The sequence below is a fragment of the Ammodytes marinus genome, assembly GCF_949987685.1.
Source record: "Ammodytes marinus genome assembly, chromosome: 6".
Taxonomy (NCBI): Eukaryota; Metazoa; Chordata; class Actinopteri; order Uranoscopiformes; family Ammodytidae; genus Ammodytes; species Ammodytes marinus.
In genome coordinates this window covers 18610090-18629597 of record NC_137235.1, presented here as the reverse complement: position 1 = coordinate 18629597, position 19508 = coordinate 18610090, and the positions used below count along the sequence as shown (strand labels likewise).

The following is a 19508-nucleotide window of genomic DNA, read 5'->3' as shown; positions in this document are numbered from 1 at the left end:
TGTCTCTCACTCACTGTGACATTTTCTGTGGCCACCCTGGTAAAAAAAAAAATCTAAAGAAAAATTATGGGGCTGCATTGAAGAGCTTCTGTCTGAATGAAGGACAATAAGATAATTGAGGGGAATCAGAGAAGCACTGGCAGCCTTGAGGGAGACACAAAAGCACCATGCCAACAGTATAGGGCTCTTTAGAGGACAACTCCATCGTTGCTAGAGGAGTATCCTTTTTGTTGTTGTTGCTTGCTTCAGGGTTAGTACAAATGTTATTGTAGTATTGTAGGAGAGAAGAGAGGGAAGGTCTATAATATGATATGTAGCGTATGATATTTAGGCTTTCATGAATCCTTTGCTGTTTTTCTTGATTGGATGTATTTCAGCAGCAGTAGACAGTTTTATTTGGTAAAACATACAGTATTGATGGATGTCTAAAACATGACAGCTATTTGGTCACACCCCTCCTTTATATCAAATCTCTTCATACACTTGTCATATACAGTACATTCAGTCGCCTACCTTGTGAAAAAGTCAACACAACATTTCAGGCATATTCTTATACATGCTTATAAAACATGCAGGACAACCACTTTGTATTGTGTTATGTATACAGCATGTATCAGCTGCCGGAGAGGACAGTAAAGCAGCTGTCCGTAAAATCCAAACAATGAACTGAAAACCGCTTAACGCTCCGTGGAACTGAGGGGAACTGCAGAGTCCGGTTATAATTCTGTTGAGGTTTGTAATTTTGAGTTCACATTGCATGTAGTCAGTGATCATTTGTAAATAAAAACATATTGGTTTGTGCAGCTTTAAATACCATGACTTATATTTGCTTTTTCTTTTTATGCCCCACCTGCCTTAAGCAGAACATGCATACCCTGGAATTCTGCGAAATCATTGAACCAATACTGCCCTTGTTTCACCTTTCCATTAACCAGTCGGAACATTCTCAACAATGGCCTCTTTGCAGAGAATAATTGGTTCTGGAAATGAATCTTAAGTCGAATTACTGTATATATCTCTTTATATGACGATGACCCTGACAGCCTCAGTGATGTTTATTCAATTACCACATTCTGTCTGCCAAAATCTTTCAGATGCTGTATTTGGATGAATGTCATATTTTGGGGGCAGCAAAGTGCAACTACGCCCGGAGGCCTGTTATGTAGCTGTTGGCTGCACCGTGCCCTTGTGCCACAGGGAGCTTTCTTGAAGTGCCAGGTGGTTGCCTGGATCTCAATGACTGCTCTGTTGCCGCGGCTGTTACAGCAGTAAAACCGTATTGCCGTATACCTGCTGGCCAACAAAATTCCTTGGAGCATCAAAAGGGAGACAGGAAGTGGGTATCCTGTGGCCAACGTTCGGGATAGATGACACTCCCATTCCCGTATTGCTCAGTGTAATTGAGCACTACAGCTGCCGCAGAGAATTTCACCATTATTACTCAAGTTATTAAAGGAGAAGTGATGTGGTCCTTTTAGCTAACTTCCTGTCAGTGACTGCAGTTAGCAGTCCCCTCCCTCGTCCTTACGTCACCACCACATAAACAGGCAGCTGTCTTCGTTCACAGGCACAGAGACCCGCCTCTTTATAGCGCTCTGTCTCCTGATTGGATAAAAACGAGCGGGATATTTTAAATTTTATCTGGCAATTATTGCCAGGCTGAATGACTGTGAGACCTGTGTTATGAACTGTGCATACTGTTTAAGAGATTGCTGTATAAATATAGAGTGATTTAACACATATATTAACAGAACATATCACTTACTACTCCTTTAGTAGCCATCACACGTTTTCTGTTGGGGACAATTGTGAAGTGGAGATCACAGCTTTGTGATGACTGTGGTTACCCACCCAAAACATATTTTATCTCATATACTAAGAGGAGAGGTTCATATGGGAGGAGAGGGCAACCATTGTTTAGCTTTCTCAGCAAGTCCTATACTGCTGCTTAACACCACCACATGCTGTGCTGTCGAGGTCATGACATGATTTCTTCATGATGTTGCAATTCAGCCTACATTGATGTGTCAGTTGACTCACATGCAGAAAAGGTCAATTATTATTGCGATTAATATTTATTTATTTATTTATTTATTTCAGGACAATGCACATTAATGAACAAGTACAGCAGTCCACATAAATATGCCACATTGTTGACCTAAATGTTTATAATAATAATAATAATTGATAGGTTTTATATAGCGCTTTATTGCCTAGGCACTCAAAGACGCTTACATGGTTCCTGGTTCAATTCGTCCACACACAGTCATACCGGTGGTGGTAAACTACGAGAGTAGCCACAGCTGCCCTGGGGTAGACTGACGGTTTAGTGCTTTGTCCATTAAGGTGGAAAAGCAGACCATTTACCTGGTCTCTTGGATCCGTGTAACCAGACTTCAATGACAACATATGTGGTAAATAAGGTAGCATATAGATAAGTTTTGGTTGACGGAAAACATGAACATGAACTACAATAAATTGGTCTATTAATTATAAAATTAATATTTAAATATAATATAATATAAATATATGTTTAAATATAGGGATTTGATTTGAAAATGGTCTTTGAGTGAAATTAAATTAGCATTTCAATCTAGGTAAGTAAATTCAGTTTTAAATTAAACAAAGAGTTGAGAGTAAAGCACATACTCAGTACAGCATCAATAGAGAAAAACTTCAAGAAAGTGAGATCTTGACTGTACATCCACGGGGAATGACAGTCCTCAGGCGAATGAGAAGACAAAGATACAGGTCTGAAAACTTCAGCAGGGGAAAATACACTGTGGGATTACAGATACCACTCTGAAAACATCAGCTTGGTGCATGTAAAGGGAATCTGGAGTTCGATGTTTCTAATGTGGCATCAACTTGGCAGAGTTCTGATTATTTCTCGTCTCTGTGGCAGAAACCTCTGGGGACAGCAAAAGGCCGGGAGCGAAGTGTACTGAATGTGAAGGACAATGTGACAGATAATGATGCCATCCCATTATTGTTTTTCCACAATGCCAGTCAAAATCCGAACTCGGCAAACACAAAAACGCTTTATTTTTAATACTAACTTATTTGTTTTTTCTTTGCTTAAATAATTATTAAAAGGAAGTAATTAATTAAGAAGTAATTTAGTAATTAGAACACAGTACATTTGTCCATATAACAAATTTGAGCTAAATGTCTCACAACCATTTCGTATGCAAATTGCTTCTTAGAACGTTAAACAATAATACAGAATTTCTTTTGTCCCTCAACAACGCCTGTCAAGCAGCTGCCTACAAGAATGTCAATCACAGATGTGACAGGTTCTGCCATAAGACAATGCCACCGGTTCTGTAAACAGGCAAGTTGCTAACTATGGTGGGCCCCCTTTGTTTACATACCCTTTGTTTACATACCAGTTTACAGAGCCTAGGTAGTGTATTAACACTAGCTTTGTTTTCAGCGCACACACAGTACAGACAAGTAGGGGATCATGAGGATCAAAAAAGCTGAATACACTTTAAGTTTAAAATAGACGCAAAGCAATGTGAATTTTTGCCTTGCGTCATACTGTATGTGCACATGTGATGGTTTGACTATATGCTGACTGCACACAGACAGTAGCTCTACAGTTAGCTGGACAGCACCTCCGGCCTTTATGCTTTTCCCTCTTTCCTAAGTATGAAAATGACGACCAGGGGATAAGTCTTTCCATTGGCTTGGTAAGAAATAACAACATTACTAACATCACTCTCTTATTTTTTTCCACATAATTTTGACTGGTTCTCTCACTACTCCATGCTAAAGTTAAATTTGTGACCTCATACCCAACACACTTGTGGTGAAAAGTATAGAAAATACAGAAAAAAACATTCCTGGAAGATTTTGAATTTATTAGCACAGTTACTTTGAGAAGAGTGCAGTGGCCGTGACTTTGTTGAAATCCTGGCTGGAGTGCAGAACATCAGTGCCGTATGTGTCCTTCTGTTTGCTGCTTGTGATGGCCTCTGTTGCATCTGCCAACTTTGTATGGGTTCGTGCTCATGGACGTACAACTGAGGTTTGTGAAAAAAACCTGACAGGGAAGCTTGAACCTATTCATTAAGATTGAGGCTTTCTGTGCTCCAAAAGAGGACGCCACAGAGCCCAGGGTTAACGAGAGGCATATGCCTGGAAATGTAAACACAGCCTTCTCTGTGTCACTGCTCGATATCCTTTATCTGAAAATCAACACAGTGACTAAGGCCTATTTAGCCCAGAGGTTGCCAACTAAAACCTTGAAAAGAGAGTTTAAAAAGGAGTAAAGGATTATCTGTAGCAGCACAGAGACGGGAGATAAGGGAGATATATCAGAGAGTGCCTCAGAAGGGAGCTCTCCTGTCCTAGTTGACACTGCTCTCGTCACCTTAAAGCAAAGGCTTTCACACAGACAAAACCTTTCTGACTCCTTTGAGATGCGAAAAAAAACCCACTGTACAGAGAGTGAATGGATGATGTCGATGCAGAGGATCTAAACCTGTAGGTCACGGTGCTGTTGGGAAATTCTGCCTCTTTATGTCTCCACACTCTAGAATACCGTACTTTTCGGACTACAAGCCGCGACTTTTTCCCCGTTATTACACAGCACAGTATATGTTCTGTAGCTACTAGGGATGGGCGTTAGTAATCGAGTACTCGAGTACTCCTCGTTTCAAATGATCTCGATTGGTGGATGAGGAAAATAGTTTTTTTTTTTTTTTTAGTGTTTGTAGCCTTTAGGCCGGCCGGCGGGCCGCCCCTATTTTAAAATATTATATACGTGTACAAAACGGCACAAAACGGATAAAATAAAGTTTAACAAAATTAAATATTTTGATCCAAGTTAAATAAACTAAGCGTTGTGTCAAACAGCAACCGCAAATAACTGCCACCTCCGTGCAGCGCAGCCAGTGTGTGGTCTCCACAGCACCGCGGAGCTGAATGCGGTGCTGGAAAACTTGGAAAGTCACGTAAAGAAGCCAGGCTGACTTCGGGCACATTCGAGCAAACGACAGTTAAGAAGCCTTTATTATGGAATATAGGATTGAGATTCAAAAGCCAACCGGTGTAACGTTCCGTTAACGAGGAATTAGTCGCGGTAGGCTAATTATAGTCACGGACACGGAGTGAGCATTACGTGGTTGGATATACTACTTCTACTGCTTTGGTGAGTTATTTAGCCTATCTATGTGTTTAAATTGTAGGACAATAATTTTATTGTATTTGCTGCCCTTCTTATTTTAAATTGTGTCTATTTTGATTGTTAGCCAACTACAGCCCATGCTTTTTTTCTCTCTCTTTTTTTCTCTCCACCGCAGACCTACTCGATCGGTTTAAATTGTGGCCCGCTTATTTAATTACTTTCAGTTAGGAAAATGTGTTTTAAACTTGTGGAAAATAAATCCTTACAATCATATGGTAACTGTGACTGTTTGACAATAAGCATTGAGCGCTTTATTGCGATGAACCGTTGTTCTGCAGACAGATGCGCTGCGTTCTAAAAATTTAAAAAAGTTTAACGAGGAATCGATTGATCCTCGAGGAATGCAAGCAATCACACGAGTAGTGAAAACACTCGTGCCCATCCCTAGTAGCTATTGCACTAAATGGTAACACTTGAATACGTTATGCAAATATGCAACTTGTTTGTTGAAATGTTAATAAATGGTAGCTTCCTCAAGCAGCCATCTCTTTCCCGACAATCCCCTCTGTGCACGAATTCTTACATATGGTAATTAAACATTATAACACCTGCGGCTTATAGTCCAGTGCGGCTTATAGTGCGGAAAATACGGTACTTTTAAATGCCTCAAGGGATAAATATCATATATCTGAGCATAGCTCTGTTTCCCACACTCATTGTGACAGCTCCTTCAGTTGAAAGTTTTGTAAATCTTTCTTTAAATCCCCTTAAAACTTTCATCCAAGTAACTAGGTAATCTGTCAGCACTAGTGTTGAAGGAATAGTTCAATTATTATTATGTTTTTAGCTTTTCTCCTCAAGTTATGTAATTTTAGAATACATAAGTGACCGTCACAGGCACATTCCTGGTTTCCTTACAGTATGTATTTTGTTTTTAAATGACAGAATGTGTAAAAATATAGAGCGCAAAATACCGTGGTACATATCACCACAAGCACACAGGAGTGTTTAGTGATGTTGTAAAGTATATATTTTGATCTGCATGACAACCAGTGTTTTAGCTAAGCTAACCTGGATGACCAACCTTTGCCCATTTCTATATCAAAGATGCACAGTTACAAGGACTGTTTCTGTCACTTTTTTTTTTTTTTTTTTTTTAATCTTTATTTATACAGGTAAATCCCATTGAGTCCGAAGACTCTTTTTCAAGGGAGACCTGTTCCCATTTACACGTTACCATTCACACACACATTCATACACCGATAGCAGGCTAACTATCGACATTCACACCTCTTCTTGAGCCTTTAAGGATATAGGCATTAGGTTACTGTGTATATAAAGTCTGGGATTAATATATGCAGAGAACAAAGCTGTAAGGTTAAAGCTATGATCTTAAAACATCTTTGTGCACAATTTGTTGAAAAAACATCTGCCATTCTGTCAATTTGATAGCATTTGGAGTTCATAGAACTATCAAATTTTTAATCCAAAGGATGAAGGGAGGTTATGAGAATCGGAGTTGCCATGTTCTGATATCTTGTTTTCTTTTTGTTTGTGGCTCTTACTTTGGTTACGTGTAAGTATTTGAGATTTCGCACTTCCTCATTTCATTTAGTTTAAATCCCAACAACAAATGTATCCCAAAATAACTAAACAATACTATAATATGATAGAAAAATAATTCTTACTGTTTTTTTATCCTCATAAATATATGCAAATATGAAAGCACAGGCACACTGGCAAAATTAATTGATTTTCAAGGAGGAGTCAAATGCACCCTTTCTTAAATGCACATTTGTAGAAAAGTAAAGAAAATTCTATGTGTAATATACATATACAGCTACAGCTTACAGAAAGTGACACTCATAAAAGTGTAAAATAACGAATAATAATTTGCGGATATTTTTCTCCACCATCTGCGTTGTTTGCTCATAGACACGTTGTTCAGTTTTACGTTCAGCATTGAAGTCAATGACAGGAATATTTTATGAAGTAAATGCAAATTCAGAGAAGCCAGCTGTCCTGCTTTGTACTGAGGCAGAGGAACTACTGGGAAAATACTGTATAAATAAATAGCCTGAGGCTTGACTACATGAACTAGCTAATTAAGCACTTGTGTTAATATCACCTACAAAGAGTTTCATTAATGTTTGTATCAATTACAATGATTCTGTGCCTGGAGCATTTATGAGGCAGGGTCACCTCAAAAGAATGTAAAATGTCAACGGTAAAATAAATGAAAATGTCCTGTTGTGCATAGCCTAGGGCCACATTTAGGTCTCACAAAGCAAGGACTTCAATTAATAAAAATTAGGGCTGTCAAACGATCACAGGATTCTGTGGATTAATCACGATTAATTTTACCATTCGAATATGCAAGAAAAATTTGAAGTTTCTCTGTATATTGTTGTATGAACGGAAAGATAAATGACAGAAGGTGTATATCTAGCCTACATTTAAAATTAGTATTTTTATTAATTGAAAATCCAAATGATGGTTTTAATATTGAAAATAAATTTAAATCGAACTAAAATATATACCTACCACACCATAATTCAGTTTGTCTGTCTCTTTACTATGTCTTTGGGCAAATATAGGCTATATAATGGCATTTATTTGGTGAATCCATAGGTTGTGCATTCTTGAATACAACTTGATTACAGTCCGCAGTGTGATTGTGTGAGTGTGTTTGTTTGTTTGTTTGTTTGTTTGTACGCGCGCCCACATCTAGGGGACTATTAATTTGTGCCAGGAAGCCGACGTTATGTTTATGTCTAATCACACACATCTCTGAAATCTGCAGACGTTTGTGTCCTTGCGGGCTCTGAACAGAGCGGACAATAGCTATATCCCAATCCAGAGACCGCGTATGAAGGCCGAACGAGCGTAGATGGGGAAGGGGAGAAAAAAACAACGGAACTGTATAGAGCCATTGCAGGCTTCAATAAAGCGCTAAAAGGACTAACTGAACCACTGCTGCCAAGCAGCTGACTTAAAACCAAAATTGTCCAGAGGGGTGTTTCAGGTAGCAGGGTTTACAAACTCTGAGTTTAATCCTGCACTCCGACTTGGTCAACTCAGAGATGAGCAACTCTGGGTTATCGGTTTCAGAACAATGGATCAGCATTGGGTCAATCAATTCTGAGCGTGTTCACTCTGGGTTGAGAGCGTGCGTAAAAGCCATCATCAATGGATCGCTGATAACATGATTCACCATGGAAACAGGAGAAACAAATGCTTGATCCTCCCACTTCTAAAAAAACCCCCAAAAAAACAACTTCTCTCCTCCCGCTAGAGTTAGAAATATTAACGAATGAGTTTATGGTATGGAGAAGAATTAATGGGGATATTATCTCATAACTCTGATCTAATTACCTCTGCAATTCAGATTTTCTTTTAGCAAAAAATGTTTGTCAAGAGAATCATTATGCTTCCGTATGAGAAGCAATAGTCTAATTTAAAAAGTTAAGCATATCAGTAGCAGCAAAAATATTAAGCTGGCGCGGGACAGCATTGCTGACAGTGTTTTATATTCGCTGTAGGCCTATAATATGTAGGCACGTTATAATACTGTGCAGTAAACAGACTGTTGCTTCTTTTAAATGGGTAGTGAAAGAAATAACATCAGACAAATTAGGTGTCAGTTTACATTGTAGAGCTTATTGATTTATTACCAGATCCATTTTCCTCAAGTGATCAGTTAAAATTATTATATCATTTCTATATTCATATTAGGCTATTTAACAAGGCTCGTAGGGGACTTTGGGATCACACAAGTGAACAGTAACGATCGCGTGCAGCCGCAGAATTACATTTAAACCCGACAGAAATCTGTTCAGTGGCACAGACATTTAAAAAACTCCTGTTAATAAAAAAAATAACGATATACATACAATATAAATAGGTGTATTAATCTGAAGCATGTTCACGATGTGTAAGGTGGCCGCCTATATGAACGACACCAGGGCTGAGAACAAGGCTGATGATCAGATAAATGGTCGATCAAACGTAAAATCATCAGGAAATGATAAAAACATCATGATGGAGATTTCTATGGAGTGATTTTACTTTAAACTGTACAGGAACGCGTTGTGACAGTGACTCTTTTTTCAGTTGGCGCTAACCACCTATCTGACAGGTTAGACCCACGGCGTATGTTGTCGCAGTAACTGACTCTCGGTTGCGCTGAACCTGCTTCCTGAAACGGAAAACCCAGAGTTTCCACTAACTCAGAGCGAAAAAACTCAGAGTTGCCTCAAAACCCGCTTCTTGAAACACCCCTCAGGAGACACAGAAAACCCAAAACAAAAGGCAATAGACATCAAATACACTCAAAGCACTGAGTTTGTGTTTATAGCTACACCGAGAACTTGCTAGACACCAGGGAGAACCTCTCACTACCTCTGACGGTGAAATAATTAGCAGGGCATATATAAACTCCCCACACCTGGGCTCAATCAAAGCCAATCAGTGCCACACACACCTGATTTCAGTGAGTTGATTCACTCACCACTCTCACGGAGTCGAAAGATTCCGAAAGATTGAGTTCCCTCACACCTACAGCACAGATTTATATTTGCTTGTTCTGTAAAAATTAGGCTACAATGGTTCCCTACTTACAATAATAAATACAGTACATAAAAAGCCATTACCTCTTTTTGGATCTTTATAAATGACAGAATATACATGATCAATCCATCATGAAGTTTCAACCATCTGCTGTTTTTTTTAAAATAAAAACTACTTAGGAATAGAATTGGCCTGACAAGATCTTACTTTAGAATGTTGTTTAGTGTTTCTGTCAGCTGGGAGAGGGACCGGCAACTGGGATAAAACTAATAAGGATAAAGGATTTAACCACCCATTATAACGGAACAAGAGTCAAACTCAGAAAATATAAACAACAAATTGGATTTCAGCAAAGCATAGGTTCCCCAATTATCCCTTTAGATTGTACTAACAAAAAAGAAGGTTATTATTCTTCGGTATAGGCCTACTTAAATGCCCTGAAGGCTACAATACAGTACGGTGAGTAAATATATTTGGCTATCATTCAAGGCTTTACAGTGTCCCAAGTGGCAGTTTGTTTCTGCCAAGCAATCTCCTTGTATTCATCTCTGCTGTCATGTAGAGATGTATGGCTGAGCTATTTGAGTCCCATCTCGTCGACACAACCCTCAAAGTTCAACACGTATCTACTGGGGCTGACATGACCATGCTTTTATTTTGAAGATTCATTTACAATGTGTGTGGAAGGTGGATGTGTACTTATATGAGAGGGGAATAAGTGGCACCCTTCAGTCCCTTTTCCGATAAAAGACCTGGACCTGGATTTGACTGTGTGTGTGTGTGTGGGTGGGTGTGTTTCCATTCTTGTTTGCCCTCCAACTTGATCCATCATTTCCTTTTGGTATGAAGCTTTCGGCTGATCAAAGCTGCTTTCTGCTTTAGAGGAGGCTCCAAGTTCCATGCATGAATAGCATCTCTCTCTCTCTCTCTCTCTCTCTCTTTCACACTCACACTCTCTCTCAAACACACACACAATAAGCAAAGCTATAATTAGAACCAGTGTTTCTATGGGCAGTACACACATGAAAACATGTCTCGCTGCAGTGTTTCTTAAACCAGAGGTCAGTCTATAAAATTGGTCACAGATAGGAGATACGATTCTGTTGGAACAAGCTGAATGATTTCATGTCCTGAAAACTTCCCTTTCATAGCTCTGAATAATTCCTTTGGTAAATCCTCTTACTTTGTCTGTTTGTAATGTTTACCACATTCCACTGATTGACTGGATGCTGTATTCTATATTTTTAGTGAGCCCATTTTACTGCCACATCTGCTGCAGTTAGAGATCTTCTACATTCTCCCAAAGTGATTGTTACACATTAGAACCAAATAGCCACTCTGGAAATTAACTGAAGCCTCTGAGCTTTGATTGCAAGGGACGCCAAAACTACTGTTGGTGTTTGAAATAGTCAAAGTCCATTGTTTTCTTCAATGGGGATATCTAGGCTGAAAAATTATGGAACATTATTCCATAATGCAGATGAGCAGGTTTTTAGTGTCAACTCTCTCACAGCAGCTGTCATGTCTGACACTTTTGCTCCAATGGGGGACAGGTTGCTTTAAGGGTCTGTATCAAATGTGTTCAGTCTATCTGGCAGATTAGGACATATTATGACATTAGACGTTAGATTCATTTAAACAGTGTGTTACTAGTAGTGACCGCCACTGACAGTGTTATGTCAACAATCCTATCCTAGCTTTCTAGAGGTAATGTGTAGATTGGTAGATTGATCGATAGATTGATAGATAGATGAGGTTAAAGGAAGAAAGAGAAATCTGAGTTTGTAAGTCATGGTCAAAACAGGGGTAATAATCTCTTTTAGTAAATGTGTATGTATGTGTTCAAGGAACGTTTTTAGATTCACAACTAGACAACACATCTAAGATGAGGATGATGCTGTCATAAAACACAGGTTATTGTCCAGCCATGGCTGCAGGATTAAAGTGCAACTCAACATCTTTGTGTACAGGGGAAATTTTGGGTCAACTCTGTGAACATTTCAGTTTACCATTTTTCACATGATAGCTCCCAGTAGGTAAATAACTGTCACCTTCGGTCTTTGTTCCTTCCTTTACTGCTTACTTGCCGTCCTGGCTTTTTTGCCTCCCTTTTTATGTCATGTGATCTGGTCAGTGTGTGCAGTTGGATTCATACAAAGGAAGCGTTGGATGAATATTAAAAGACACACTCAGAAGGGCCATCCTTTTGGAAGGGGCCTCGTCCTCTCCACAGCCCTCCTGTTGAGCACCCTCACTGGGCAGCAGGAAGAGCTCAAGGCCTGCCTCTCTACCGGCTCTCAGCTCCACTACAGTGTTTCATCATCCTTCCTCTCTAGTTCTCTTTTGAAGCAATGATTCTGTCCTTTAAACAAGACAAGAGGGGAAACACAATTAGCAAACAATTATTTTCGAAATCCCCCGCCGGTGACTGACCTTTTATTTTGAAATGTATTTGTTTTGATGCTTGTAAACCTCAGAGCGGACATTTAACTTGAGTCGGGCATTACTTTCCTCTGATTGTGTTGAAACAAATTGCTGCAATGCTGCATTAGTGCCATTAGCTGAAGAGACAGTTTATACGAGGAAAGGCTTTGCATGATGTCTGTTGCTCTTAGACTGTGGTTCCTTTAGTGTGGTGAGTGTGTGTTTGAGTGGAGGTATCACAATATCCTGAAGAGAAGGCCAACAACTTTGATATGCCTACGTGTACGTATTCCACGTTTTCAGAGACAACAATTTTTAATTTTCTCTGGCGACTGGGTTGCTACGTCACTTTCACTGTTCCAATATTGGGCGTATTGTATGGGAATATCCCATGTATGAGTATATGTTGTGTGTCGCAGTTTTTTTTATTAATACAAGGGGGTGCTAATGTTTGACATATTTCATATTCTGCACAATGTGGCTTTATATAAAACATTTGAAGAAAGCACAAAAATAAAGATTTAGCTGAAACTGTTTTTCTTAAAAGGCACACTTTGCAACATTTTCATGAAACAGAAATGATAGTCACACAAATATAATCCCTCAATAATCAGTTCTGTCCCACTAAAATGTGTGGTGGTGTGTATACAAACTTGTTTCCTCCCTGCTATTTCACGCCACGACCCTGCTTACTTCACGGCCCCCTCATTAAAATGTTGCATAGTTAACCTTTAAGGTGAAGTTTTTTCCCCCTTCTTCTTGTTAGTGCTTGTGCCCTTTGAAGAACGCGGCCTGAAGGTTTCACTTCAGCCAGCCAGCATTTCAGTTCCCACCTTACCACAGCATGTACCCTATTGTGCCCAGACTACCACTGTTGAAACAACTTTTTTTGATGCAGGCTTCTCTCTCTCTCTCTCTCTCGCTCGTTCTCAGCATCATTAGCGCTGCTCCCTGAGGAGGAGGCCCTTATCAGTTTTAACACCAGTTATGAAAGAGGTTGGACTGAAGCCGGACGGACAGAGAGTTGGAGGAAGGATGAGAGCTGGAAAAGGAGTGTAAAGAACAGAGGCATCATCAAGGGTGAAACATGGTTAGAGAGGAGATACAGGCAGAGTTGCTGTGGCGAGGGAGGGCAGGAGGCTTGTTAAAGAACAAAGACGGAAGAAATGCTCTCTAATAAACACACACATGCATGCACAAAGACACACACACACACACACACACACACACACACACACACACACACACACACACACACACACACACACACACACACACACACACACACACACATACACACACAGCTCCCAAGGCGTTCTCTGCACAGCATGTTGTTCACAGTGCTCTGAGCCACATGCAGCCTGCCTCGTTATTCAATACCGAAGGAAATGAAGAAGGCGAGAGTTGGGAAGGGAGGAGGGGGATTGTTTTTTTTTCTCTTTCTCATTCACCCTCTCATCTGGGGATTCAGTCATTGATTTGCTGCTCTTTTTGAGCAGCACTTTTATTTACACACAACTTCATTTATTCAGGCTCACGTTGAGGGCTCGGAAGGAGTCAGCCAATTACCTATGCATTATTGACGAGGACGCAGTCGACCTCGAGTGGCTCCGTTCTCAGTCTCTCCTTCTCTCCCATTTCTCGCCCCTCTTTCCCTCTCCTACGTATCCCTTCCCCTTCTCTCTTTCATTTCCTCTTTTAATTTCATCTTGTTATCACCTCCCTTGTGCTTTCTTTCCCTTATTTTCTTCATCACCTTCCCTGTCCTCCATTTGAATATTTCTCTCCCAATCTCCTGGTTGGTCTGGAGGTATATCACAACAAAACAAATTGAATTCACGCACACACACACACACACACACACACACAAGCACGCACCCACCCACACACACACACACACACACACACACACACACACACACACACACACACACTACACATGTAAATCTTTCTACTGTTCTCAATTGCTGTCAACTGCATACACGGGTAAATATACAAATAGAATTTCACAGCGGCGATTCATCACTACAGTTGCCTAAAGGTTTGAACCCTGCTAATCTTCAGGTATAGGCACATCAAGGGGAGGGGGGGGGGATTTCTGTCCACAGTGATAGCAACACATCTGAGGGAAACAGGAAATGGGCCCACACTCCACCTTGATGTGAATAAGCCCAGCGGGGATCTGACCACATGACTGAAGGCGATGGCTGAATCCTCCTCCTCCTTCACTTCAAACGGATGTCGGCTTCATTAAAGAGCCAAGTCAGGAAACATGGGACCACTACGCGTACTACAAAGAGACGAGTGTTTGTCTTCACATCTGTAGGTGAACTCGCAACTTACAGACAGACAGACATACACACACACGAAAAAACACACAAATGTACAGGAAAACACACGTACCGTTGTGTAATCCGAGGCTATATGGGGATAGCGTAGTCCGCTGAGGTAAAAAGCAGGGGAAGCTGTCAATAGAGTCACATGTACCGTAGCAACAACAATTTGCAATCAAACAAGTAAAGTGTTTGTCAGCAAGACTGTTGCGCCAAAGGTCTGGCGAGCAAATTAGACCTGTGAGAACAAACAAAAGAACAGGAGGAGAGAGGAAATGAGTAAAAAATTAGTTTAGATTAGGGTTGAAAGTTGACTTGTCTTCTTGTGTGTTTACATAGTGTCTTCTTGTGTGTGTGTGTGTGTGTGTGTGTGAGTGAATTTTGAAAGGAAAAACTGTGTTCCTCAGAAATAAGAAGTGTGTGTGTGTGTGTGTGTGTGTGAGGGGAGGGGGGGGGGGGGGGGGTCTGTGTATACACTGTCCGTGTCTAAGCAGGTTGATGTAACCATGTGTTTTTTTCCAATCTTGAGCAAAAAAGGCAAGTTCTGACAAACGTGTTCCCTGTAAGTTATTTATTTATTTAATATCTTTATTGGCTGAGTAATTTTTCAGCTGTGTATACATCAATCTGTTCCCACACAGATTCATTATTGTTTAAACGGCATAAATAATATGCTTGGATGTGGTTCTAATTCAAATTCCCTTACAGCTGACGGACCAAATAGGATTTATAATAAGCTCGGTAGCTGTTTCGTAGATATACAAACAAAAGAAGGGCGCAGACAGAGTAGACACAGAAGTACGTTTACTACAGCGCTTTCCTTAAATACTTCTACTCAACTAGAACACCTGGTGGAAATATTGTATTTTCTATTTAAAACCCACTGGTTAAAGATGAACATACAAAATACATGAAGGAGATGATCTTATAATTAAGGGGGTCAACTTTGAACTTTGTCTTGATCAATAGACTGATGATTTGGCCTGTCAAATGTCAGAAGAAAGTGAAAAAGCACATTATCTACTGTATCAATATATATACTGTTTCCAATGAAGGCTCTGTTAATTTACTAATACTCTTATCGACAGGGTTCTCCATCTCTACACATGTAAACACACTCTGGCTCTTGAGAGACTGACTGATACTATCATAAACATGAATTGTTTGTCCTAGATTAAAAAAACAACAACAACTTTCTTTTCAAGATGAGATGAATGCATGATGACTCGTAAGTCTTCTTTTTAATGAGCCCCGCACAGAATACAAGGCTAGCTACGCACGGAGCCTAATCATTACTGTGTGGAGCCTCACATAAACAATGACAGGAAATTAAAGAATTTGCATATACGCTGTAACGCTTCTCTCTGCTGGAGAACAAAAAGCTTCGGCAGTCCAGTCACACATGAACCTCCTTTGAGCAGAAGGCAGACGAGCTGTAATCAGTGATGGAGGCTTAATCAGGCCTCGCCCTGAGCTGTGAATATTACCATGATACAACTGATAACTGATCCTGACTGCTGCTGGGTATTCTTAAGTCTTGATGGCACAATAATAAATGTCCTTGGTGCATTTTCAAAGAAATATCTTTCAGTCAACAAATAATAACCAATTAAGTGGCTGGCAATGACAATTTAAATGATTCACTAATACAATGGTGTTTGTGCACTATTTGTTTCTTTGTTACTTGCATTTCTGTCCAGATGGAGACTTCAGCCAAGATGATCATGGAAACTCACTGCTAAAGAATCATCTACTGGAATAGTAGCCTGAAGGCATTATGAAAACAGTTTAGTCTCATACTGTGTAGCATATCTTTTCTCTCTCTCTTTCTCCCTATCACACATATACACACATGGAAACACATACAGCCTGTGACCTTCACAGGCAAGTCAAGAAAATCCCCACCTGGTTGTTAGGTGCGGCTAAGTGTAAAGTCTGAAAGTCACCCTGAGAGCAGATAAAGACTTTTCAGAGATAAATGGAAAGCTTGGAGTTTATAGGCACACATTTAAATCTGATGGTTTTCATAAAAGAAATGCCCGTCTTCAGTGGTTCAGTCCCATGTGCCTGCATCTACAGTACAGTACAGTGTTTATGTATTTTGCTCTAATCCTCATAACAGACAAGCGGTAACAATTGTCATATCTATTTCTGAGAATATTTCTGAACATTTTGTCGCAGTTCATTCAAAGTAAAGTCTGTAATGGCTGTAGTGTTGAGTCCTTTAGCTCCCTAAACTTGATCTTAAACTTCATTTGCCATCAGGCGATATAGAGGAATAAACAACAAGTTAAACAAAGCCAACGTAAACAGATATGATGGTTTTGTCTTTACATAAATGATGAACCAGGTGGTATTGTGTTTCCCTGAAAACATATTTAGCTAATGCAATATCTTCTGAGCGCTGGTACTCAGCTTGTAAATTATATGAATTAATTAAGCATGATGCGACATCATTACACATTATGCTCTTAGATGTGATACGGGAGCCTTCCTGTTGGCTCTGATGTGCTGTGTTGACGGAGAAAGAGAGAGAACTGATTTTCTGCATCGCGCCTAAGTGCTTTTTTATGATCATTGTAAATATTTCACTCAAGAAGATGGAAGAATTGGATGAATTGTGGAGATGAAAATGTATTCATTGCAATGTGAAATACCTGTGGTGTTAAATTTAATTCCCAGTGAGCTGGTGAACGGGGTGACATTTTTGTTTTCCTCATGCCAGTGCAGGTCAATGGGGATTTGATGAATCCACTTTGGTATTCACACGTGTGATTTATTATTCATTGCATTCTGCTTTAGTCACAGGGAGTCAGACCAAGAGTGGCTCTGTGTGTCACACACACACACACACACACACACACACACACACACACACACACACACACACACACACACACACACACACACACACACACACACACACACACACACACACACACACACACACACACACACACACACACACACACACACACACACACACACACACACACACAGTACGTATGATGTGTACGACACTAATCACTTCAAAGTTAATCAAAGCAAGAGTGTATTGATCGTACTGATGAGTAAAACAGATAAGCTAAATTAGAAAAAAAGCCTTTCGAATACTGAAATTTGAAGATTAAATTTAAAACACATTGTCAGCAAAATACTAAAATGTCCAGCATGGTCACTTGCTCCATTACGTTCCTCCCCACAGACTGATTATCACATATGGGTGTAGGAGCAATGGAATAAGAAACACTTCACCCTGAAAAGAGACCAAGGAACTGAGTGAAGACAAGATGCAGAATAAACACCACTGGAGCACTTTGGATTTGTTCACATTTTTTATTTAATTTTTTGTTATTCTGATTTCCATCACAAAGCCTGGAGGACTCTTTAGAAATCCGTGCGTTAGCTCTCAAGGCCTATTTATTGAAAAATAATCTTGTACCCTTTATCTTTGTCCTCTGTCCTCCTCCTCCTCCTCCTCCTTTCTTTTCGCGACCGGAGCTGATAGCATTGACCGATGTTGCCTCAGACTTGGGGTTCAGTCTGATAAATGACTCTTCCCATCACTTGAGGAGGGGAGAAAAAAGCCAGGGAGATAACCTGGCTGTCCATCATCCTTTGTCCAAGTGCAGGGAGGAGATTGGATATTGACCCAAGGTTGTCTTCTCTGAGCCAAGATACTTGAAGACTCTGTCATGTATCGACACTTTGGTCCTAATACTGAGTTTCGCGGCAGTAGCACGTTTCTTCTAATTAGTATTTCCCATCCTAAAACCCCTTATTTTTGGTGAGTCGCAGTTACACAAAAGTGTAAAGAGAGCCGTGAATCATCTCACCGGTCAACATCTTGTAGCAACTTATATCCTTTAGTCTGATGGATCAATGTGAAAGTTGTGGATGGTGAGTAGGCCTTTGCCCCTGGTCTTAATAACACCAGCAATCTCAGTACTGGTATACTCAGTAACAGCATACCAGCTGTTATAACAACTACAGTCAACCAAACCCTCACCTAACCGATGGCAGCCAATCAGGCCCTCCTTTAAGCTCTTTTATACCATGCATGCCTGTACTGTACTTCCTCATCCTCATCCTACATTTACTGTTTTTTGTAGGGAGCGGCCTCACTGCACCACGTCAGGTCACGGCTCTACACCCCGTTCAGGCCAATGGCTCTCCTTCTCTGTGTCTTGATTCTTTTGTGTGTCTGTCCTTCCAAGTGTCCCCCGTCATTATAGGCAGTGTCTGCACAGCGCCACCTGGCCGCGGCGGAAGTCCCTGCAGGGACATATGCGCCTGTATTTGGGGGAGTGTCCCGCACAGCTGAAGAGGAGGGGCTCCCGCTGGAGGCCACACTCCCGCCGAGCCACCGAGAAGGCTGGAAGGATGTGATTGATCTCAGAGTCCACCACCTCACACTGCACGTCCAACCTGAGGGAGGGGGAAACAGAGGAGCAGAGGTCTGTATACATGCTAAAGACAACCACTGTTCAATGGTTTTTTTTAGACATTTTTAATGGAAAAGCTATAGGGTTGGAGTCAAAGGGAATACATGTAATAAAAACCAGAAGAAATGGAACATCTATATGCAATACGACATCGACCTAATGAATACCTGAATGAAATATTTCTATGAATTATATTTTATTGCAGCTATGTTTTTCTTTTATTTTCTTGTATTTTCTTTTATTTTGTTAGCACATTGTAATGTTATTTTATGTTGATGTGTGTGTGTGTGTTGCTTTGTCTATATCTTGTCGCAAACTCAAGTGCAACTACAACATAAAAACTTCACTGATAAAAAGAAGTGATATAGTTATCAGAGACGAGTAGCAGGGAAGTGGAAGTGGCATGACCTTGAAATAAATGGAAAGTGCAGACAGGAATACGGAGGCATTTCATCACTCATCCATCCAACCACAGACGCCAATTTAAAAACAAGAGAGCCAAGAAATTTAGTGCAGACCGAAGAGGAACGACTGCAAGGCACGTTATGAGATGTCAAGAAGAGAAAGGGATAACTGGTATCAGAAAACAGACCCGCCGAGCAA

The 19508-nt window shown here is 40.3% G+C and overlaps 1 protein-coding gene across 1 annotated transcript in view; it reads right to left on the bottom strand.

Annotated features, from left to right (window-relative positions):
* Positions 1 to 18689: 18689 nt before the first annotated feature.
* The window catches only part of LOC307251822 (alpha-1,6-mannosylglycoprotein 6-beta-N-acetylglucosaminyltransferase B-like), a gene marked incomplete at its 3' end in the record, with an annotated part of 116674 nt that continues 115855 nt past the window's right edge, over positions 18690 to 19508 (bottom strand). Inside the window, exon 17 of the mRNA XM_080029242.1 lies at positions 18690 to 18888. Within this exon, the coding sequence (XP_079885368.1) occupies positions 18690 to 18888 (199 nt within the window). The remainder of the gene's footprint in view (positions 18889 to 19508) is intronic.